General features: G+C 40.0%; 2 protein-coding genes across 3 annotated transcripts in view; one reads left to right on the forward strand and one right to left on the reverse strand.

Annotated features, from left to right (window-relative positions):
- The window catches only part of GMPS (guanine monophosphate synthase), a 792,617-nt gene that overhangs the window by 372,382 nt on the left and 398,493 nt on the right, over window positions 1-21,742 (forward strand). The window lies entirely within an intron of this gene.
- Window positions 1-21,742, reverse strand: part of PLCH1 (phospholipase C eta 1) — a 254,167-nt gene that overhangs the window by 43,807 nt on the left and 188,618 nt on the right. For both annotated transcript variants that reach the window (XM_050778230.1, XM_050778229.1), the window contains 2 exons: window positions 19,146-19,266; window positions 14,590-14,761 (listed from right to left, as the gene is read on the reverse strand). In XM_050778230.1, coding sequence (XP_050634187.1) covers window positions 14,590-14,761; window positions 19,146-19,266 — 293 coding nt within the window. The remainder of the gene's footprint in view (window positions 1-14,589; window positions 14,762-19,145; window positions 19,267-21,742) is intronic.

Consider the following 21,742-nt stretch of genomic DNA (forward strand, 5'->3'; position numbering starts at 1 on the left):
TGTTACTCCAAAGGAAAATTATAAAATAAATTTAGATAGCACTTTATGTGGCTTAACTAATTTAACTGTGGTCCAATATTGATGTAAATGAAGAATGATCCAGGTGTCTTCCAGAGGTCCCTTTCTGATCTACATATATTTCATGCAGCAGTTACACTCTAGAATTAATTTGTCTATGGTACATGGAAATATTGCTAGAGACTGGATTGGAAGCATGGTCACCTCTCGGCTTCAAAATATCTGGCTGCACAGCCCCAGGAGAATGGAGACAACTCCGTGATTCACATCTGTAAAAGCAGGACACTTGGACCACACAGCTAAAGTTATTTCAGCAAAAAGAGTCTATGGAATATTACTATTTGTTATTTTTTTCTCATAAGCAATGTTTTATTTATAGGCATACCTTAGAACTATTATGAATGTGGTTTCAGATCACTGCAATAAAATGACTATCACAATAAAGAGAGGCACATGGATTTTTTGGTCTCCCAGTGAATATAAAAGTTACAATTATGCTATACTGTAGCCTATTTAAGTGTGCGATAGTATTATATCTTAAAAAAGTATATACCTTAGTTTAAAAATATTTAATGCTATAAAAAGCTAATGATCATTTGAACCTTTGGCAAATTGTAGTCATTTTGCTGGCGGAGGGTCTTGTTTCAGTGTGGATAGCTGCTGACTGATCAGGGTGGTGGTTGCTGAAGGTTAGGTGACTGTGGCAATTTGCTTCTGTTTTGTTTTGTTTTGAGATAGAGTTTCGCTCTTGTTGCCCAGGCTGGAGTGCAATGGTGTGACCTCGGCTCACTGAAACTTCGTCCCCCGGGATTCAAGCAATTCTCCTGCCTCAGCCTCCCATGTAGCTGGGATTACAGGCATGCACCACCAGGCCCGGCTAATTTTGTATTTTTTTAGTAGAGATGGGGTTTTACCATGTTGGTCAGGCTGGTGTCGAACTCCTGACCTCAAGTGATCCACCCGCCTTGGCCTCCCAAAGCGCTAGGATTACAGGCATAAGCCACCGCACCTGGCCGGCAATTTCTTAAATGGGACAAAAATTAAGTTTGCTCCATTGATTGACTCTTCCTTTCACAAAAGATTTCTCTGCAGCATGTGATTCTGTTTAATAGCATTTTACCTACAGTAGAACTTCTGGCAAAATTGGAATAAATGCTCTCAATCCTTCCTGTTGCTTTATCAACTAAGGTTTTGTACACCTCAAGAACCCACTTGCTTTGCTTATTCATATAAGTAATTCCTCATCTATTCAAGTTTGATCATGAGATTTGAGATTGCAAGATTGCAGCAATTAAGCCACATCTTCAGGCTCCACTTCTTTTTTTTTTTTTTTAGATGGAGTCTCACTCTGTCACCCAGGCTGGAGTGCAGTGGTGTGATCTCAGCTCACTGCAAGCTCCACCTCCCAGGTTCACACCATTCTCCTGCCTCAGCCTCCTGAGTAGCTGGGACTACAGGCGCCCACCACCGCGCCCGGCTAATTTTTTTGTATTTTTAGTAGAGTCGGGGTTTCACCGTATTAGCCAGGCTGGTCTCGATCTCCTCACCTCGTGATCTGCCCACCTTGGCCTCCCACAGGCTCCACTTCTAATTCTAGTTCTCATGTTATTTCTAACACATCTACAGTGACTTTCTCCACTGAAGTCTTGAATACCTCAAAGTCATCCATCAGGATTGGAATCTTCTTCTTCTAAACTCCTGCTAATAATAATCTGTTGACCTCCTCAAAAAATCGCAAATGTTCTTAATGGCATTTAGAGTGGTGAATCCTTTCTAGAAGGTTTTCAATTTAGTTTGCCCAGACTTATCAAAGGAATCACTATTTATGGCAGTTATAGGCTTACAAAGTATGTTTCTTAAGTAATAAGACTTGAAAGTCAAAATTATACATAGAACAATGAGCTACAGAATAGATGTTGTGTAGCAGGCATGAAAACAACATGAATCTACTTAAACATCTCGTTAGAGTTCTTGGGTGACCAGGTGCATTGTCAATGAGCAGTAATATTTTGAAAGGAATCTTTTTTCCTGAACAGTAGGTCTCAACAGTGAGCTTAAAACATTCAGTAAACCATGCTGTAAAAACATGTGCTGTCATCCAGACATTTTTATTCCATTTATACAGTGCAGGCAGAGTAGATTTAACATAATTCTTAAGGGCCGTAGGGGACGAAAAATGAGCCCTGGCTTCAACTTAAAGTCATTAGCTGCATTAGCCCCTAACAAGAGACTAGGTCTGTTCTTGACGCTTTGAAGGCAAGCATTTACTCCTCTCCAGCTATTAAAGTCCCAGATGGCATCTTCTCCCAATATAAGACTGTTTTGCTTATATTAAAAATCTGTTGTTTAGGCTGGGCACAGTGGCTTACGCCTGTAATCCCAGCACTTTGGAAGGCCAAGGCAGGCAAATCACCTGAGGCCAGGAGTTCGAGACCAGCCTGACCAACATGGTGAAACCCATCTCTACTAAAAATACAAAAATTAGCTGGGTGTGGTAGCATGTGCCTGTATTCCCAGCTACTTGGGAAGCTGAGGCAGGAGAATCACTTGAATCCAGGAGGTAGAGGTTGTAGTGAGCCGAGATTGCACCACTGCACTCCAACCTGGGTGACAGAGTGATACTCCATCTCCAAAAACAAAAAGAAATCTGTTTAGTGTAGCCACTTTCATCAATTATCTTAGCTTCTAGATCCCTTGCTGCAGCTTCTCCACCAGCACTTGCTGCTTCACCTTGCACTTTTATGTTATGGAGATGGATTCTTGCCTTAATCCTCATATACCAAACTCTGCTAGCTCCAAACTTTTCTTCTGCAGTTTCCTCACCTCTCTTAGCCTTCACAAAATTGAAGAGAGTTAAGGCCTTGCTCTGGATTGGGCTTTGGCTTAAGGGAATGTTATAGCTGGTTTGATCATTTATCCAGACAACTCAAACTTTCTCTCTATCAGCAATAAGTTAAGACTATTTTGCTTTCCTATCATTTGTGTGTTCACTGAAGTAGCACTTTCAATTTTCTTCAAGAACTTTTCTTTTGCATTCACAAAATGGCTAACGCTTGGGTACAAGAGGCCCAGCTTTCAGCCTGTCTTGTCTTTTAACACATTTTCCTCACTAAGCTTAATCATTTGTAGTTTTTGATTGAAAGTGAGAGACATGTGGAGATGCCAGAGTAAAATGGCAGCTAGGAGGCAGGACTAACTTGCAGCCCCCACTTGGACAATGGAACAGCATGTGGAGACTCGCATCGTGAACTTGTGCTACAAGAACTACTGCAGGAACACACCAGGAAAACCGAAAGAATTCACAGACCCTTTGAAGGAAGCAGACTGCTGTTCCAAGCTCTGTGAGACAGCTGAAAAACTGTGAGTGGCCAAAGTGTGAGGGGGTAAGATCCACCCTCAAACATACATCCTCACTGGGGAACCTGAAAATCTAGATCACAGGTGATATGGTTTAGCTGTGTCCCCACCCAAATCTCATCTTGAATTGTAATCCCCATATTACCCCCGTGACTAGGGAGAAACCTGGTGGGAGGTGATTGGACTATGGGGGCGGATACTCCATGCTGTTTTTGTGATAGTGAGTGAGTTCTCACAGGATCTGATGACTTTTTAAAGAGCTCTTCCCACTTCGCTGCTTACTCTTCTCTCTCCTGCCATCTTATGAAGAAGGTGACTGCTTCCTCTTCACCTTCTGCCATGATTGTAAGTTTCATGAAGCCTCCTAGCCATGCTTCCTGCTAAGCCTGAAAAACTGTGAGTCAATTAAAACTCTTTCCTCTATAATTACCCAGTCTCAGGTATTTCTTTATAGCAGTGTGAAAACAGACTGATAGAGTAGATTGGTACTGCAGAGAGTTGGGTACTGCTATAAAGACACTTGAAAATGTGGAATTGACTTTGGAACTAGGTAACAGACGGAGGTTGGAACAGTTTGGAGGACTCAGAAGAAGATAGGAAGATGTGGGAAAGTTTGAAGCGTCCTAGAGACTTGTTGAATGGTTTTGACCAAAATGCTCATAGTGATGTGAACAATGAAGTCCAGGCTGAGGTGGTCTCATATGGAGATGAGGAACTTTTTGGGAACCGGAGCAAAGGTCACTCTTGCTATGCTTTAGCAAAGGTCACTCTTGCTATGCTTTAGCAAAGAGACTGGTGGTGCCCCTGCCCTAGAGATCTGTGAAACTTTGAACTTGAGAGAGATGATCTGAAATTGGAACTTATGTTTAAAAGGGAAGCACAGCATAAAAGTTTTGGAAAATTTGCAGCCTGGTGATGCGATAAAAAAAGAAAAATCCAGCTGGGCATGGTGGATCATGCCTGTAATCTCAGCACTTTGGCATGGCAAGGAGGGTGGATTACCTGAGGTCAGGAGTTTGAGACCAGCCTGACCAACATGGTGAAACCCCGTCTCTACTAAAAGTACAAAATTTGCCGGGCATGGCGGCACATGCCTGTAATCTCAGCTATTTGGGAGGTTGAGGCAGAAGAATTGCTTGAACTCAGGAGGCGGAGGTTGTAGTGAGCTGAGATCATGCCATTGCACTCCAGCCTTGGCAACAAGAGCGAAACTCCATCTCAAAATAAAAAAAGAAAGAAAAGAAAAACCCATTTTCTGGGGAGAAATTCAAGCTGGCTACAGAAATTTGCATGAGTTAAAAGGAGCTGAATGTTAGTCACCAAGACAATAGGGTAAATGTCTACAGAACAAGTCAGTGACCTTCATGGCAGCCCCTCGCATCACAGACGGAGAGGCCTAGGTAGAAAAAATGGTTTCGTGGGCCAGGCCCAGGGCCCTGCTACTGCTCTGTGCAGCCTTGGGACTTGGCACCCTACATCCTAGCCATGATTAAAAGGGGCCAACATACAGCTCAGGCTATTGCTTCAAAGGGTGTAAGCTCCAAGACTTGGAAGTTTCCACATGGTGTTGGGCCTGCAGGTGCACAGAAGTCAAGAACTGAGGTTTGGGAACTTCTGCCTAGATTTCAGAGGATGTAGGGAAACACCTGGATGCCTAGGCAGAAGTATGCTGCAGGGGTGGAGCCCTGAAGGCAGTGTGGAAGAGAAATGTGGAGTTGGAGCCCCCACACAAAATTCCCACTGGACCACCGTCTAGCAAAGCTGTGAAAAGAGGGCCACCGTCCTCCAGACCCCATAATGATAGATCCACTGACAGCTTGCACTGTGTGCCTGGAAAGGCTGAAGACGCTCAATGCCAGCCTGTGAAATCAGGTGGGAGGGGTGTTGTACCCTGCAAAGCCACAAGAGTAGAGCCACCCAAGACCATAGGAGGCTACCTCTTGCATCAGTGTGACCTGGATCTGAGACATAGAATCAAAGGAGATTATATTGGAGCTTTAAGATTTAATGAGTGCCCTGTTGGATTTCGACTTGCATGGAGCCTGTAGCTCCTTTGTTTTGGCCGATTTCTCCCTTTTGGAAGGGGAGCATTTATCCAATGCCTGTACCCCCATCATATCTTTGAAGTAACTAACTTGCTCTTGATTTTACAGGCTCCTAGGCAGAAGGGACTTCCCTTGTCTCAGATGAGACTTTGGACTTGGACTTTTGGGTTAAGGCTGGAAAGAGTTAAGACTCTGGGGGACTGTTGGAAAGGCACGATTGTGTTTTGAAATGTGAGGACATGAGATTTGGGAGCGGCCAGGAGCAGAATGATACGGTTTGGCTGTGTTCCCACCCCAATATCATCTTGAATCATAATCCTCACAATACCCACATTTCTTGGGAGAGAGCTGGTGGGAGGTAATTGGATCATGGGGGCAGTTTCCCCATGCTGTTCTCATGATAGAGAGTTCTTATGAGATCTGATGGTTTTATAAGAGGCTCTTCTCCCTTCACTGTTCACCCTTCTGTCTCCTGCCACCTTGTGAAGAAGGTGCCTGCTTCCTCTTTGCCTTCTGCCATGGTTGTAAGTTTCATGAGGCCACCTAGACAGGCTTCCTGTTAAGCCTGTGAAACTGCGAGTCAATTAAACCTCTTTCCTTTATAATTACTCTGTGTCAGGTATTTATTTATAGCAGTATGACAACAGACTAATAAAATGAGAGAAGGATTTGACCTTACCAAGAGCTGAAACAAATTTAGAAAGCTGAGCAAAATATAGAGGTAGAAGCGGCAGCAGGAAGAGACCTGTGGGTACTCCCAGTACCCAGGGAAACCACTTCTGACTTTGTCTCACGGGGGTCTTTGGGGAGGCTACCAGTGGAATTGGGGAAGGAATACAGGGAGAAGGAAACTTTGAGATGAACTTTGTAATAATTACAACCAAGCATAAACATGTATGGGGGCAGTGACGGGAGCTAACAGGAAGTGCAGATGTGAGCACAGAGGCCATGGCAGGTGGGGAGGGGTGGAGCCTGAAAGTCCTGCTTGCTTTCTCAGTGGGGAGGCTTGTAGCCTGGGGCAAGATCTCAGCTCTGCTCAGGAGCTGCCTGGATAAACTCCATGAGACTGGCCTTGCTGGCTGAGTGGGAACTAGGTGAGGCCTGTCACTGCCAGCTTTCCCCACTTCCCTGGTGACCTGTATGATGCAGCAGAGGCAGCCATAATCCCACTGGGAACATAACTCCACTGGACTGAGAACCACAGTCCTAGCCCCCACGGCAGCCACAGCAAGCCCTGCTGAAGGAGAGTCTGAGCTTAGACACACCTAACCCTGCATCCAACTGATGGTCTTTTTTTACCCACCCTGGTAGCTGAAGACAAAAGACATAATCCCTTGGGAGCCCTATGGCCCTGCCCATTGCCTGAGAAACCCAAATATGTATCCAGGTGACCTTAGGGCAAGCTTGTATCGGCTGATGATCTCTTAAAAGTGCCACCTCCTGGTTGGAGGACAACCAACCATTAGCACAACCAGCAGTCGAGAAAACCAGCACACTAAACAAAACTACAACCAACGACCCTCACAGAGTCTCCTTCACTCCTCTGCTACCTCCACCAGAACACATGTCCATGGCTGAGAGGCCTGAAGACAGACCACATAACAGGACTCTTTGCAGACATTTCTGAGTACTAGGCTGGAGCCTGGTAGCCCTGCTGGGTGGCTAGACCCAGACGAGCAACAACAATCACTACAGTCCAGCAATCAGGAAGTCCCATGCCTAGAGGAAGTCGGAGGGCACCACATTAGAAGACCACCCTGTGGGACAGAAGAATCTGAACTGCAGCCTTTGAATCCCAGATCTTCCCTCTGACATAGTCTACCCAAATGAAAAGGAACCAGAAAAACAATTCTGGCAATATGAAAAAGCAAGGTTCTTTAACACCCTCAGAAGATCATAATATGTCACCAAGAAAGGATCCAAACCAAGAAGAAATCCCTGACTTGCCAGAAAAAGCATTCAGAAGTTTGATAATTAAGCTACTCAAGGATGCACCAGAGAAAGGTGAAAAACAATTTAAAGAAATTCAAAAGTAATGCAGACTATGGATGAAAAAAAAATCCAGAGAAATAGACAGCATCAGTACAAAACAATCACAACTTCTAAAAATAAAAGATACTCCTGGAGAAATGCAAAATACACTGGAAAGTTTCAACAAAAGAATCAAACAAGTAGAAGAAAGAACTTCAGAGCTTGAAGACAAGGCTTTTGAATTAAACCAATCTGACAAAGACAAAGAAAAAAGAATTTAAAAAATGAACAGAGCCTGGAAGAAGTTTGGGATTATGTTAAATGAACAAACCTAAGAATAATTGGTGTTCCCCGGGAAGAAGAGAAATCTCACAGTTTGGAAAACCTCTTTGAGGGAATAATTGAGGAAAATTTCCCTGCCTTTGCTAGAGATCTAGACATCCAAATACAAGAAGCTCAAAGAACACCTAGAAAATTCATCACAAAAATATCATCACCTAGACACACAGTCATCAGGTTATCTAAAGTCAAAATGAAGGAAAGAATCTTAACAGCTGTGAGGCAAAGGCATTAGGTAATCTATAAAGAAAAACCTATAAGATTAAAAGTAGATTTCTCAGCCAAAATCCTACAGCTAGAAAGGAATGGGGTCCTATCTTTAGCCTCCTTAAAGAAAATAATTATCAGCCAAGAAATCTTGTATCCAGCAAAACTAAGCTTGATAAATAAAGGAAAGATAAAGTCCTTTTCAGACACACACAAAAATCCAATTTCAGATCATAGGCAACAAAAATGCTGAGAGAATTCACCACTACCAAGCCAGCCCTACCAAAAAAAAAAAAAAAAAAAAAAAAAAAAAAAAAGCTAAAAGTTCTTAATCTTGAAAGAAAACCTCAGAATACACCAAAATAAAACCTCCATAAAGCATAAGTCCCACAGGGCCTATAAAACAATAACACAATGAAAAAAAAAAAAATTCAGGCAAAAAAACTAGCAAAATGAATCAAATAGTACCTTATCTCTCAAAACAAATTTTGAATGTAGATGGTCTAAATGTTCCACTTAAAAGGCACAGAATGGCAGAATGAATAAGAATTCACCAACAAAATATCCGCTGTCTTCAAAAAACTCACATAAGATCTAAGGACTCATAAAGTAAAGGGGTAGAAGAAGATATTTCATGCAAATGGACAAAAAAAGTGGGCAGGAGCAGCTATCCTTTATCAGACAAAACAAACTTTAAAGCAACAGCAGTTAAAAAAGACAAAGAGGGACATTATACCATGATAAAAGAATTAGTCCAGCAGGAAAATATCACAATCCTAAATATATATTCACCTAACACTGGAGCTCCCAAATTTATAAAACAATTACTACTAGACCTAAGAAATAACATAGACGGCAACATAATAATAGTGAGAGACTGCAATACTCCACTAACAGCACTAGACAAGTCATCAAGACAGAAAGTCAATAAAGAAACAATGGACTTAAACTATACCCTAGAACAAATAGACTTAGCAGATATTTACAGAATATTCTACCCAACAACGGCAGAATATACATTCTATTCATTAGCACAGGAAACATTCTCCAAGACAGACCATATGACAGGCCACAAAACAAGTCTCAACAAATTTAAGAAAATCAAAATTATAGCAAGTACTCTCTAGGACCATGGTGGAATAAAATTGGAAATTGACTCCAAAAGGAACCCCCCAAAACAAGCAAATTACATAGAAATTAAATAATCTGCTCCTGAATAATTGTTAGATCAACAATGAAATCAAGATGGAAACTTAAAAGTTCCTTGAACTGAATAATAGTGACACAACCTTTTAAAATCTCTGGGATATAGCAAAGTGATGCTAAGAGGAAAGTTCATAGCATTAAATGCCTATATCAAAAAGTCTGAAATAGGACAAACAGACAATCTTAGGTCACACCTCAAGGAACTAGAGAAACAAAAACAAGCCAAACCCAAATTCAGCAGAAGAAAAGAAATAACAAAGATCAGAGCAGAACTAAATGAAATTGAAACAACAACAAAAAATACAAAAGATAAATGAAACAAAAACCTGGTTCCTTGAAAAGATAAACAAAACTGATAGATCATTTGCAAGATTAACCAACAAAAGAAGAGAGAAGATCCAAATAAGCTCAGCTAGAAACAAAATGAGAGATACAACAACCGACATCACAGAAATACAAGAGATTATTCAAGGATACTATGAACACCTTTACATGAACAAACTAGAAAACCTAGAAGAGATGGATAAGTTCCTGGAAATATACAATCCTCCTAGGTTAAACCAGGAAGAAACAGAAACTCTGAACAAACCAACAACAAGCAATCCGACTGAAATGGTAATTTAAAAAATTGCCAACAATAACAAAAAAAAAATGTCCAGGACCAGATGGATTCACAGCTTAATTCTATCAGACATTCAAAGAAGAAATGGTACCAAATCTATTGAAAATATTCCAAAAGATAAGGAGGAAAGAATCCCCCCTAAATCATGCTATGAAGCCAGTATCACCCTAACACCAAAACCAGAAAAGGACATAACAAAAAAAAGAAAACTACAGACCAATATCCCTGATGAACATAAATGCAAAAATCCTCAATAAAATACTAGCTAACTGAATCCAACAGCATATCAAAAACATAATCCGCCACGATCAAGTGGGTTTCACATGTACAAGTCAATAAATGTGATACACGATATAAACAAAAACAAAAATCCCATGATCTCAATAGAGGCAGAAAAACATTTAACAAAATCCAGCATCTCTTTATGATCAAAACCCTCAGCAAAATCGGCATAGAAGGGACATATCTTAAGGTAATAAAAGCCATCTATGACAAACCCACAGCCAACATTATACTGAATAAGGAAAAGCATTCCCCCTGAGAACTAGAACAAGCCAAGGATGCCCACTTTCACCACTTCTGTTCAACATAGTACTGGAAATCTTAGCCAAGGCAATCAGACAAGCAAAAGAAATAAAGGGCTTCCAAATCTGTAAAGAGGAAGTCAAATTGTCACTGTTCGCTGATGATATGACTGTATACCTAGAAAACCCTGAAGGCTCATCCAAAAAGCTCCTAGATTGATAAATGAATTCAGTAAAGTTTCAGGATACAAAATCAATGTACACAAATCAATAGCACTGCTATACACCAACAACAACCAAGTTCAACCCCTTTTACAATAGCTGCAAAAAATAAAATAAAATACTTAGGAATATACCTAACCAAAGAGGTGAAAGATATCTACAAGGAAAACTACAAAACAATGCTGAAAGAAATCACAGATGACACAAACAAATGGAAACACATTCCATGCTCATGGATGGGTAGAATCAATATTGTGAAAATAACCATACTGCCAAAAGCAATTTACAAATTCTATGTAATCACTATCAAAACACCATCACCATTCTTCACAGAACTAGAAAAAAAAATCCTAAAATTCATATGGAACTAAAAGAGGGCCTGCATACCCAAAGCAAGACTAAGCAAAAAAAACAAATTTGGAGGCATAACATTACCTGACTTCAAACTATACTATAAGACTACAGTCACCAAAACAGCATGGTACTGGTATAAAAATAGTCAGATAGACCAATGGAACAGAATAGAGAAAGAAAGCCAAATACTTACAGTGAACTGATCTTTGACAAAGCAAACAAAAACATAAAGTGGAGAAAGGATACCATATTCAACAAATAGTGCTGGAATATTGGCAAACCACATGTAGAATAATGAAACTGGATCCTCATCTCTCACCTTATACAAAAATCAACTCAAGATGGATCTAAGACTTAAATATAAGACCTGAAACCATATACATTCTAAAAGTTAACATTGGAAAAACACTTCTAGACATTGGCTGAGGCAAAGACTTCATGACCAAGAACCCAAGAGTGAATGCAACAAAAACAAAGATAAATAGATGGGAATTAAATAAACTAAAAAGCTTCTGCATAGCAAAAGAAATAATCAGCAGAGTAAACAGATAACTCATAGAGTGGGAGAGAATCTTCACAAACTATGTATCTGACAAAGGACTAATATCTACAATCTACAAGGAACTCAAACAAATCAGCAAGAAAAAGACAAACAATACCATCAAAAAGTAGGCTAGGGATATGAATAGACAATTCTCAAAAAAAGATATACAAGTGGTCAACAAACATATGAAAAAATGCTCAACCTCACTAATAATCAGGGAAATGTAAATCAAAACCACAATGTGATACCACCTTACTCCTGCAAGAATGGCCATAATCAAAAAATCAAAAAATACTAGATGTTGGTGTAGATGTGGTGAAAACAGAACACTTTTACACTGCTGGAGGGAATGGAAACTAGTACAACCATTATGGAAAACAGTGTGGAGATTCCTTAAAGAACTAAAAGTAAATATTTTCCTCTTGGTAGATAGCACTCCTGAGTATCTACCAAGAGGCAAAGAAGTCTTTACATGAGAAAGACACTTGTACACACATGTTCTTAGCAGCACAATTCACAATTGCAAAAATATGGAACCAGCCCAAATGCCCATCAATCAACAAGTGGATAAAGAAAATGTGGTATACATATATACACCATGGAATACTACTCAGTCATAAAAAGAATGAAATAATGGCATTTGCAGCAACCTAGATGGAGCTGGAGGCCATTATTCCACGTGAAGTAACTCAGGAATGGAAAACAAAACATATGTTCTCACTTATAAGTGGGAGCTAAGCTATGAGGGCACAAGGGCACAAGGGCACAAGAATGATATAATGGACTTTGGGGACTCGGAGGGGAAGAGTGGGAGGGGGTGAGGGATAAAAGACAGCTCATTGGGTACAGTGTACACTGCTCAGGTGACAAGTGCACCAAAGTCTCAGAAATCACCACTAAAAAACGTATCCATGTAACCAAACACTACCTGTTCCCACATAACCTATCGAAATAAATAAATATTTTTTAAAAAGTAAGAGACATGTGAGTTTCCTTTCACTTGGACACTTGGAGGCCATTGTAGGGTTATCAACTGGCCTAATTTCAATACTGTTATGTCTCAGGAAACTGGGAGAAATGAGGAGTGGGAGAGAGATGGGGAATCAGGAGCAGGGGAATCAGCTAATGGAGCAGTTAGCACACACATAACACTTATCAATTAAGTTTGCCATCTTATATAGGCAGGGATTATGGCTCCCCAAAACAATTACAATAGTGACATTAAAGATCACCGATCACAGATCACCATAACAGATACAATAATAATGAAAATGTTTTAAATAGAGCAAGAATTACCAAAATGTCACACAGAGACACAAAATGAGCCCATACTTTTGGAAAAACAGTGCCGAAAGACTTGCTTGACATAGAGTTGCCACAAACCTCCAATTTGTCACACACACACACACACACACACACACAACATGGAGTGTCTGTGAAATGCAATAAAGTAAAATACAATAAAATGAACTTTGCCTGTATTTTATCAGAAAATTTACACATAATGTGTATGCATGCATGATTGGAACATATGTGTGTAAGAGTTGTAATAATAAACAACTTGTCAATCTCCAAGGCGGTAAGTAGTCACAGAAATCCTGCCTTTTCAATCAGAGATTGCTCTCATACTAAAGGAACACAAGAAATCAGTTGTCTTGTTTTCTTGTTTTTGCTTTAAATGGGGTTGTGCTGGTCCGCAGATCCAGGCAACTCCTTAAAGTCTAAACAAAATTGCTACCAGCAAATGGATCTCAGATGCTCTAGAAATACTTGCAGTTCACGTTGCTGCCACCCTTTCCCATGAGTGCCTCAAACTTTCTGCCTCTGATTCGTCCCTATGCCATAAGCCATGGGATATTCTGTGTCAAATAACTCAAAGCCCAGTTATGCAGAGGAGACTCAGTTAGTCCACATTAAATATCCAATGTAAGTTCCACTGTCCAAAAGAGAAAGATTTCAATCAAATGAATTTATTCTGCATTTAACGTCCTGACTGCTGACTAAAGAATATTTAGGAAGTAGAAACATTTACAAGGTTATAAAGATGATATTTCATTTGCTAACCCAGAAATCAATTTTTACTATAAAATTTTGCTTTAGCAAGACTTGGGCAAATTGGCCTTCATGTTATCTCTTGCATTATGTGGAGCTTTTATTCCAAATATTTTTATGCATATAAATGCCTAGCAACACCTTTTTGATGTATTCAGAATCTATAATTTCATTTAATTGGTAGAAAACAGGTTTTGACCAATTCTAAGAATGAATATGTCCCATCTTTTCCATGTGCTGCTCTCCCTTTAGTTGAGGTCCTGCCATGAAATTACATTGTCTCCTTGACTTTCCTACTCCTCCTATATGGTATTTGTTTTTCCATACACACCTCTTTTAAGTAAAATATAACCCAGTTTGAATCTTAATACCCTATTGCTTTTCTTTACATTTTTAATCACAAAATGATGTGGCCACCCAAGGTGGTTTTAGTACAAACACACAAAATTCACTGGAAATGAGTAAAACCGCAAAGTCAGTGATCTGAAAACTCAAAGAACTGTCTCTCTGGCTATTCCTTGCATGAATAATATTTATTGTAGTAAGCTTCCTCCCTCAGAAAATCTGTTTATGAAATGTCATTCTGTTCACATACTGCTCTTTCACATATACGTGAGTCCTGTGGGGCATGATGTCTGTGCCTATGTTCCTCTTTGACGTGAGCTCTTCTCACTTGATTAACCAAGACTGATCAACCATGAAGCTTTTTTTTTTTTTTTTTTTTTTGACAGATAGTTATTGGAGCTTGAAATGAGAAAAAAAAATCTAAAAGAACTTCTTTCAGATATGGATACAAGGAGCCTTCTCCTTTCCTGAACCTCATGCTCCTACACACACATTTCTCTCTAGTGTCAACTATTACAGACTAAAATATCAAACATTTGGCTTACAGTATTGATGTTTTCACTTCATAAGTACAAATCTCAGAATATGTGCTCAGTCAACAATAAGCTTCTTCTGAAGACACGACTATAAATACATTGGAATAAGGAGCATACATAGATCTAGACAATCCTTCATGTATTGATTCTAATTATTATTCCCCATTGAAACCAGTTTTTATTCTTTAAGGGAGGGCAGGCTTAGCTGATAATGAATGTCTTTTATTGCATTACTTGAAGTAATTACCTTCACTAGAATTTTGCCTTTCAAACTTTGAGGGCTTGGAAGCTGCTTGCACTCCCCTGTATCAACAGATGACAGGTCCAGTTTATCTCGAAATATTCCTTTCAGGTACTGAGCAATCTTCCTTTGCTGCTGGAGACTGCAGTGATTCTCGATAGACAATATAACCGGAAACCTGAGAAAAGAGCAACACATTCCAGAGGAGTCGGGTGCAGGCAACTCACAGGGATTTTTGAAAATGATTCAGTATTCATTGTGTTGTTACAATCCTAGTGACAGTATTTGCGATACTGCTGATGATTAAAATGCTTCCAAAATGAGAAAGATTAGAAATGCATTTAAAAAATTCCTCTGAGCAAATATACTTTGCTAAGCATAATGGCTGAACAAAATACCAGTCCACACGGGATGGCTTTTCTAATATTTTGCATCAGGAAAAAATGGTAGATATATTATGTTTCTTTTAAAAGAAGAGAAAATTTTAAAAGAGATGAGAAGTCTAAAGAAAGTAAACTCGGTCGGGCGCGGTGGCTCACGACTGTAATCCCAGCACTTTGGGAGGCTGAGGCGGGTGGATCACGAGGTCAGGAGATCGAGACCATCCTGGCTAATATGGTGAAACCCCGTCTCTACTAAAAATACAAAAAACTAGCCGGGCGAGGTGGCGGGCGCCTGTAGTCCCAGCTACTCGGGAGGCTGAGGCAGGAGAATGGCGTGAACCCAGTAGGCGGAGCTTGCAGTGAGCCGAGATCAGGCCACTGTGCTCCAGCCTGGGCAACAGAGTGAGACTCCGTCTCAAAAAAAAAAATAAAAAATAAAGTAAACTCATATAATGTAATTTTGCCTTATTTATTCAAAAGTCTAAAAGCATCTAGGAGACCACTGAATATCATTAAATGAAGTTATTGACTCTAAAATATATAATTAACTCCCACCTTGAAAATTATGATTGAGGATAAAATAACATAAGGGAATTCTGCATTTTATAGCATCCTACATCACACATTTCAAAATCGCTCTTATAGAATTATAAGTCTTTGTCAAAAAATAAAAATAAAAACCAGCCAAGCATTCATTCAACACTAGCACTCAGGTTTCTGCACAGAAAACATGAGATCCATGTAAGTAATTACCTAAAGGAGTTGGTGCCTAAGGCAGAAACGAAATCAGGGCTGATGACATGATTTCACTGCCCTCAACCTTATTTTTTCCTCAGAATAAGAAATTATTTCAAATTCAGGTTTATTGACTTTTTTCTAGTTTTCTGTTATATATCTTCAGACATAATAGGCAACATATTTAAATCACTTAATATATCAACATGTACCAATATTTAAATCACTTAATACATCAATGTGCAGAAAAACTTTTTCCAGGCTTTCATGACAAGCACAAGTTCCACAATACAGGCTATGACCTCCAGACCTACATTGTCTCCTCATTAGTAAAACCTGATGCTGTGGGTCATCTTACAGATGAGCCTTTGTGGCTGAGGTAGGTTTCCTTACTCGACTACAATCTGTTTGCTATTTGTTTCTTCGCATAGCTTTTACCCTAGAATGCTAGAAGAGAGAAAAGCAAACAGCGACAACAAACTGACAACCCTGAGTTGTCCTGCAGTCACATCAGGGAGTTTTAACAAGGAATTTTCACTTTGTCAATTCATTTACAAAAAACCTATTAGTGGCAGGGAGTGGTGGCTCACGTCTGTAATCCCAGCACTTTGAGAGGCCAAAGCAGGCAGATCACTTGAGGCCAGGAATTCGAGACCAGCCTGGGCAATATAGTGAAACCCTGTCTCTACTAAAAATACAAAAATTAGCCAGGCGCGGTGGCACGTGCCAGTAATCCCAGATACTCAGGAGGCTGAAGCACGAGAATCGCTCGAACCCCGGAGGCAGAGTTTGCAGCGAGCTGAGATCACACCACTGCACTCCAGCGTGGGCAACAGAGCAAGGCTGTCTCAAAAAAAAAAAAAAAGCCTAATTAGCGTTTGATGATGTGTAAAGCTGTGCTTCTCATCAGGGAATGAGGCAATTATTCCCCCAACACAGGAGACACTTGTCAATATCTGGAGACATTTTTGGTGGTCACACATCAGGGGTGCTACTGGCACATAGTGAGTAGAAACTGAGGATGCTGCTTTCCACCCTACATTGCACAGGACAGCTCTCTACCAAAAAACAAAAAACAAAAAAAAAAAAAAAAAAATTATCAGTACACAATGTCAATAGTGCCACGGTTGAGAAACCCTGATAGAAAGATGCAACCAAAATTAAGAAAGGAGAGGAAAAGGCTGAACTTTTAAAATGTACTAAACAAGCTTATTAACTGTTTTAATTTGAAGCGCTTTTCTTCTAAGGGTTCCCAAACTTGAAGTAAATTGTCAAATCACCAGAGGATCTTCCAAGATACATAGGTGGCAGGCCTCCTCAACACTCTACTTCATACATTGGGAAACGAAGAAAAAATTACTTCACTCACTTGGCTAGGACCTGTAGAAATCAGGGTTGTGAAGACCCATTAGAATGCAGTACTCAAGATTCTTCCACATGGGAGGCATCATAAACTAAATCTGCTATGCAGCAAGTGTGTCTCATTGGAAAAGCATTTTTAACCTCATGTTTAATTAATGAGAAGACCAAATATTGGAAATTTAAAGGCTACTAACTTCTAAGAAATTAATTTTACACAATTGTAATTTTAATTTGTTTCCTTTAATTCAAAAATCCTTTCTTGAACAGCTGGTATACTGAAGGTACCTGCTAGGCAACAAAAATGAATCCAAAATAATAAGACATTGCTCATATTTTCAGTGAGTTCACAGTCTTACAGATGTAAAAGAAGGCAAGGAACCAACCAATTGCAAGAGGGTGCTATGTGATATGACAGAAATATGTGCAGGGTGCTAAATACAGAGAAAATACGGAGAAAAAGAAGATTTAAATCAGCTGGTGGTATTAGTAAGTTGTCAGAGGGACAACACTTAAATGGCCTTGTAGAATAAGCAAGAATTAATCAGATAGACTAATAGGGAACGATGTTCCAGGCAGACAGAACAGCATACATAAGAGTGGGGAGTTAGGAAAGAGCTGGGCTCAATGGGGAAGCTGAAAGACAGTCATTGAAGGCAGAATCCTAAATCTCTGTGGTATAATGGTGGAAGATGATAGTGGAAGACAAGGGAGATGCCAGCCCTTAAGGGACATGAAGACATGCGTGTGCATTGAGAGAGCTTCTGATGGGCTTTAAGACCAGAATTGAATCACCATGCTCATATTTCAGAAAGAAAACTATACCACCAGTGTGGAGGATGAACCAAAGGGGAAATAAAAATGAACAGGAGGCAATGGAGTCAAAAGATAACTTGGGAAGTAGAATTGCCAAGAATTGGTTGAGTCTAGAATGACTCCCAGTTTCTGGCTGAAGCCAGTGCTGCCCCTAACTATCAACAAGAGGAAATGGAGCAAGAAGCAAGAGGAGGTTTGGCAGACTGAGATGCTGAGTTCCCCTTGGGGAGTAAGCTCCTTAATGGCAGGAGTCTTATCTTCTGCTCACTGTTGTGGCTCCCCACAGCTATGAGATACTCAGATGAATATTCACTTAGGATTTTTATTTTTCTTTTTCCGAGTTGGAGTCTCACTCTGTCACCCAGGTTGGAGTGCAGTGGTGCAATCTCAGCTCACTGCAACCTCTGCCTTCCAGGTTCAAGCAAATCTCATGCCTCAGCCTCCCGAGTAGCTGGGATTACAGAAGTGTACCACCACATCCACCTAATATTTGTATTTTTTTAGTTGAGACAGGGCTTTGCCATGTTGGCCAGGCTGATCTCAAAACTCCTGGCCTCACATGATCCACCCTCCTCAGCCTCCCAAAGTGCTACAGGAGCCACCGCACCTGGCCTCACTGAGTATTTTTCGACATGGGTCTAGAACTTAGGGGAAAAGTTCTGGACATAGAATTTAATAAATTTCCAGAAAGTAGATCTAGGGCAACACCTTAGAAAACAGTTAACCATTAAAGGAGTAAGGAAATAGATTTATAGAAGACCACAGGACAAAAAAAAAGAGATTGAGAAGCAATGAGAGCAATGGAGGGGAGAATGATATAATGGAAGTCAGAAAAGACAAGGAAATATTCAACTTTGTCAAATGATAGGAGAGGGTCAAGTAACATAAGGACTCCAGACACCTCAGTGTATAGATAAGACATCCATCATGACCAAAACCCACTAATTATGTACTTAGTAACCTATGTTTCCAGATTTTATGGACACTTGACACCCTGGATTTAGAAATTTAGAGGTCACTGTTTCCAAGAACGTCTTTAAGGAGGCATATTGAGAAAGAATGGGATAAGGCATCAATGCGGCATGAGAAAGTACAAATGCGAAGGCCGCATTATTTGTTCACGATGTTTTGCTGAGAAGGAAGGAGAAAACTAGGCTGGTAGAGGGCAGTGTAGAGTCCAAGGAAGAGATCGTGGTTTTGTAGCTACGTTACATCAGGCAGCTCCATGTGGGAAGCTACCGCTTAGCTCGCGGGTGCTGCTGTACTTACTCATTCTTCACAAAGGCGTGCTTGTTGATGGTCTCCACAACATCTCTGAAGAGAATTTTTGAAGTGAGAGTGTAACCATGATGTACTACTGGCTCTCCATCCGGGCCATCCCAACAGTCAACTGCCAAAAACAGAACTTTATATCAACAACCCAAAGTCTCTGGTGTTTATTAATATTTCTGGAAATACCAGACACATATTATTTTAAGTCCATTATCTGAAATTATACCCATTTCAATCCTGACAAAGACATGACACAGATACAGAAATTGGTGTTCTGGCATATTTATCAGAACAAAGAATCAAAGACTTGCTTTTCCTCAAGACACAATGATTTGGTTTTCAGTGGGTTAAAAAGATGTCATATTCTTAAACAGCTCAGAATTCACCAAAAACTCATTAGAAGTTAACTAAATCCAGTCAAGTGTGCCCAAGAATAGGGAGATTTCTTGAAAGGTCATTTATCCAATTTCACTTCTTCTTCTTCTTCTTCAGGTTATGAAGGTCTTTTAGAAAGTCACAGTGTCCTTCTCAAATTAATAATATAGTTTTCATTATTGTTCACTTAAGCTCACAATGTTTTCATTAGATTGATTTCCATTTCACTAATACTACAGCAGTTATAAAACAACATCGACTTCCTAAGTTTAAATCCTCGAGCCCTGCCAAGATTTATGTGAATTTGGGCAAATGACTTAATCAGTTGAAGACTTGCTTTCCCCGTCTAGAAAAGGAGAGTAATAGCACTTACGTCATAAATTTGAGTGACAGTTAAGTACACATAAAGTAGCTTGTAACACTGCATGGCACATAGTAACTATGATTGTCATTGATACTATTAATATTGCTCTTTACCCACACAATCTCATTAGCTCTCAGCTGGAGAAAGATAGCAGGTTTTTCACCATCCCCCTCTGACTAAGAATTTGCTTTCTCTTGTTTTTATATTCTGCCCCCAGGCTAATTCCTCAAAACAGTACTTTCACCGCATTGCTCCTTTGTTCAAAAGTCTACGTGGTGCATAGCACAGCATTCAACACAGAAAAGTAGTCTGTAAATATATGCTAAACGGATTAATAAATATCTTACATCATACAGCACCTCTTGCCTGCTTACTTCCAATGCCCCTGTCTCTTGTGCTAGAGATTGGCTAGTCATTCGCTAGCCCTGTTTCTTCTTTTACCGAGGGAACACAGCTGGACTCTATTTCCTAGCCTTCCTTTGCAGGAGGATGTGGCCAGTGAAATGTGAGCAGAAAGTATGTGCACCACTTTCAGGTATGCTCGACAGAAACCTGCTGCCTTACATAATCATTCACCCTCTTTCCTCTTCTGCTGTGACTTCAGAAGCGGTGAAGATGACACAGCCACGAGATGGAAAAAGACAAAACTGCTTGAGAGATTTGCCCACTAGGAACACCTATTTTGAACTTCACATAATCAAGAAATAAACTTCAGTTGTTTTAAGGCACAGACAATTTGAAGTTTAATTGTTAAAAGGACAATGTTGCCTTAATTATCATGCTAGCTCCTGTCTGATAATTCAGTCTTACCTTCTCCTACACCCAATCTCACAGGCTTGTTCTTCTGGTTAGGTGGCAAATTTTCTCACATACAGTCCCACCTCCATGCATCTTTGCTTTTTTCTTTTAAAGTCAACTGACATATCCCCTTCTCATTTTGCTTATCTAAATCCTAATCAAGCCAAAACTAGGATCCTCCACAGAACCTCACTAGCCCACAGGATCTCTCTCTTCCTTACGGCAAGAGGTCATCCTCTCAAACACCACCAAGAGCCTAGCAGTTAATATAAATAAGTGCAGCAGCTCAATGGGAAATGTGTGCCTGAATGAGGTAACTACTACTTACTGTCAATCATTACTAAGTGGGAATAAGAACCTTGGTTGCCAGATCTTCTGAGGAAACTAAAATGTCTAGATTTTATTGCTGTGTTTTCCCAATTTTTAAATACTGGCAATTAATCCATTTTTAAAACTACAATATGAGTCAAACATAAACATTTCTGCAAGCTGAATTTGCATAATGGAATGCTGATTGAAAGTCTGCCTTTAGAGTTCGAGACCAGCCTGGCCAACATGGTGATACCCCTTCTCTACTAAAAATACAAAAAATTAGCTGGATGTAGTGGCAGGTGCCTGTAATCCCAGCTACTCAGGAGGCTGAGGCAGGGGAATCGCTTGAACCCAGGAGGTGGAGGATGCCGTGAGTTGAGCTCCTGCCATTGCACTCTAGCCTGGGCAACAAGAGCGAAATTTCGTCTCAAAAAAAAAAAAAAAGAAAGAAAAGAAAAGAAACTCTGCATTTAATTAGGACCACACAGTTCTGAACTACATATGTTCTCTGTTTCAGTAGCACCTTCCCCTATATGTGTGCTTTGTGTATTACCCCAGGAGATGATATCTGTTTTTCTTCTAAAACATTCAAAATGTTCACCATAATCATAATGTGATTGTAATGGTTAATTTTTCATGTCAATGAGGCTTGTTTTGATGCTCAGTTATTTGGTCAAACACCAGTCTATATGTTCTGTGAAGACATTTTAAAAATAGGATTAACATTTAAATCAGTAGGCTTTGG

Source organism: Macaca thibetana, chromosome 2 (genome assembly GCF_024542745.1).
Source record: "Macaca thibetana thibetana isolate TM-01 chromosome 2, ASM2454274v1, whole genome shotgun sequence".
Classification (NCBI taxonomy): Eukaryota; Metazoa; Chordata; class Mammalia; order Primates; family Cercopithecidae; genus Macaca; species Macaca thibetana.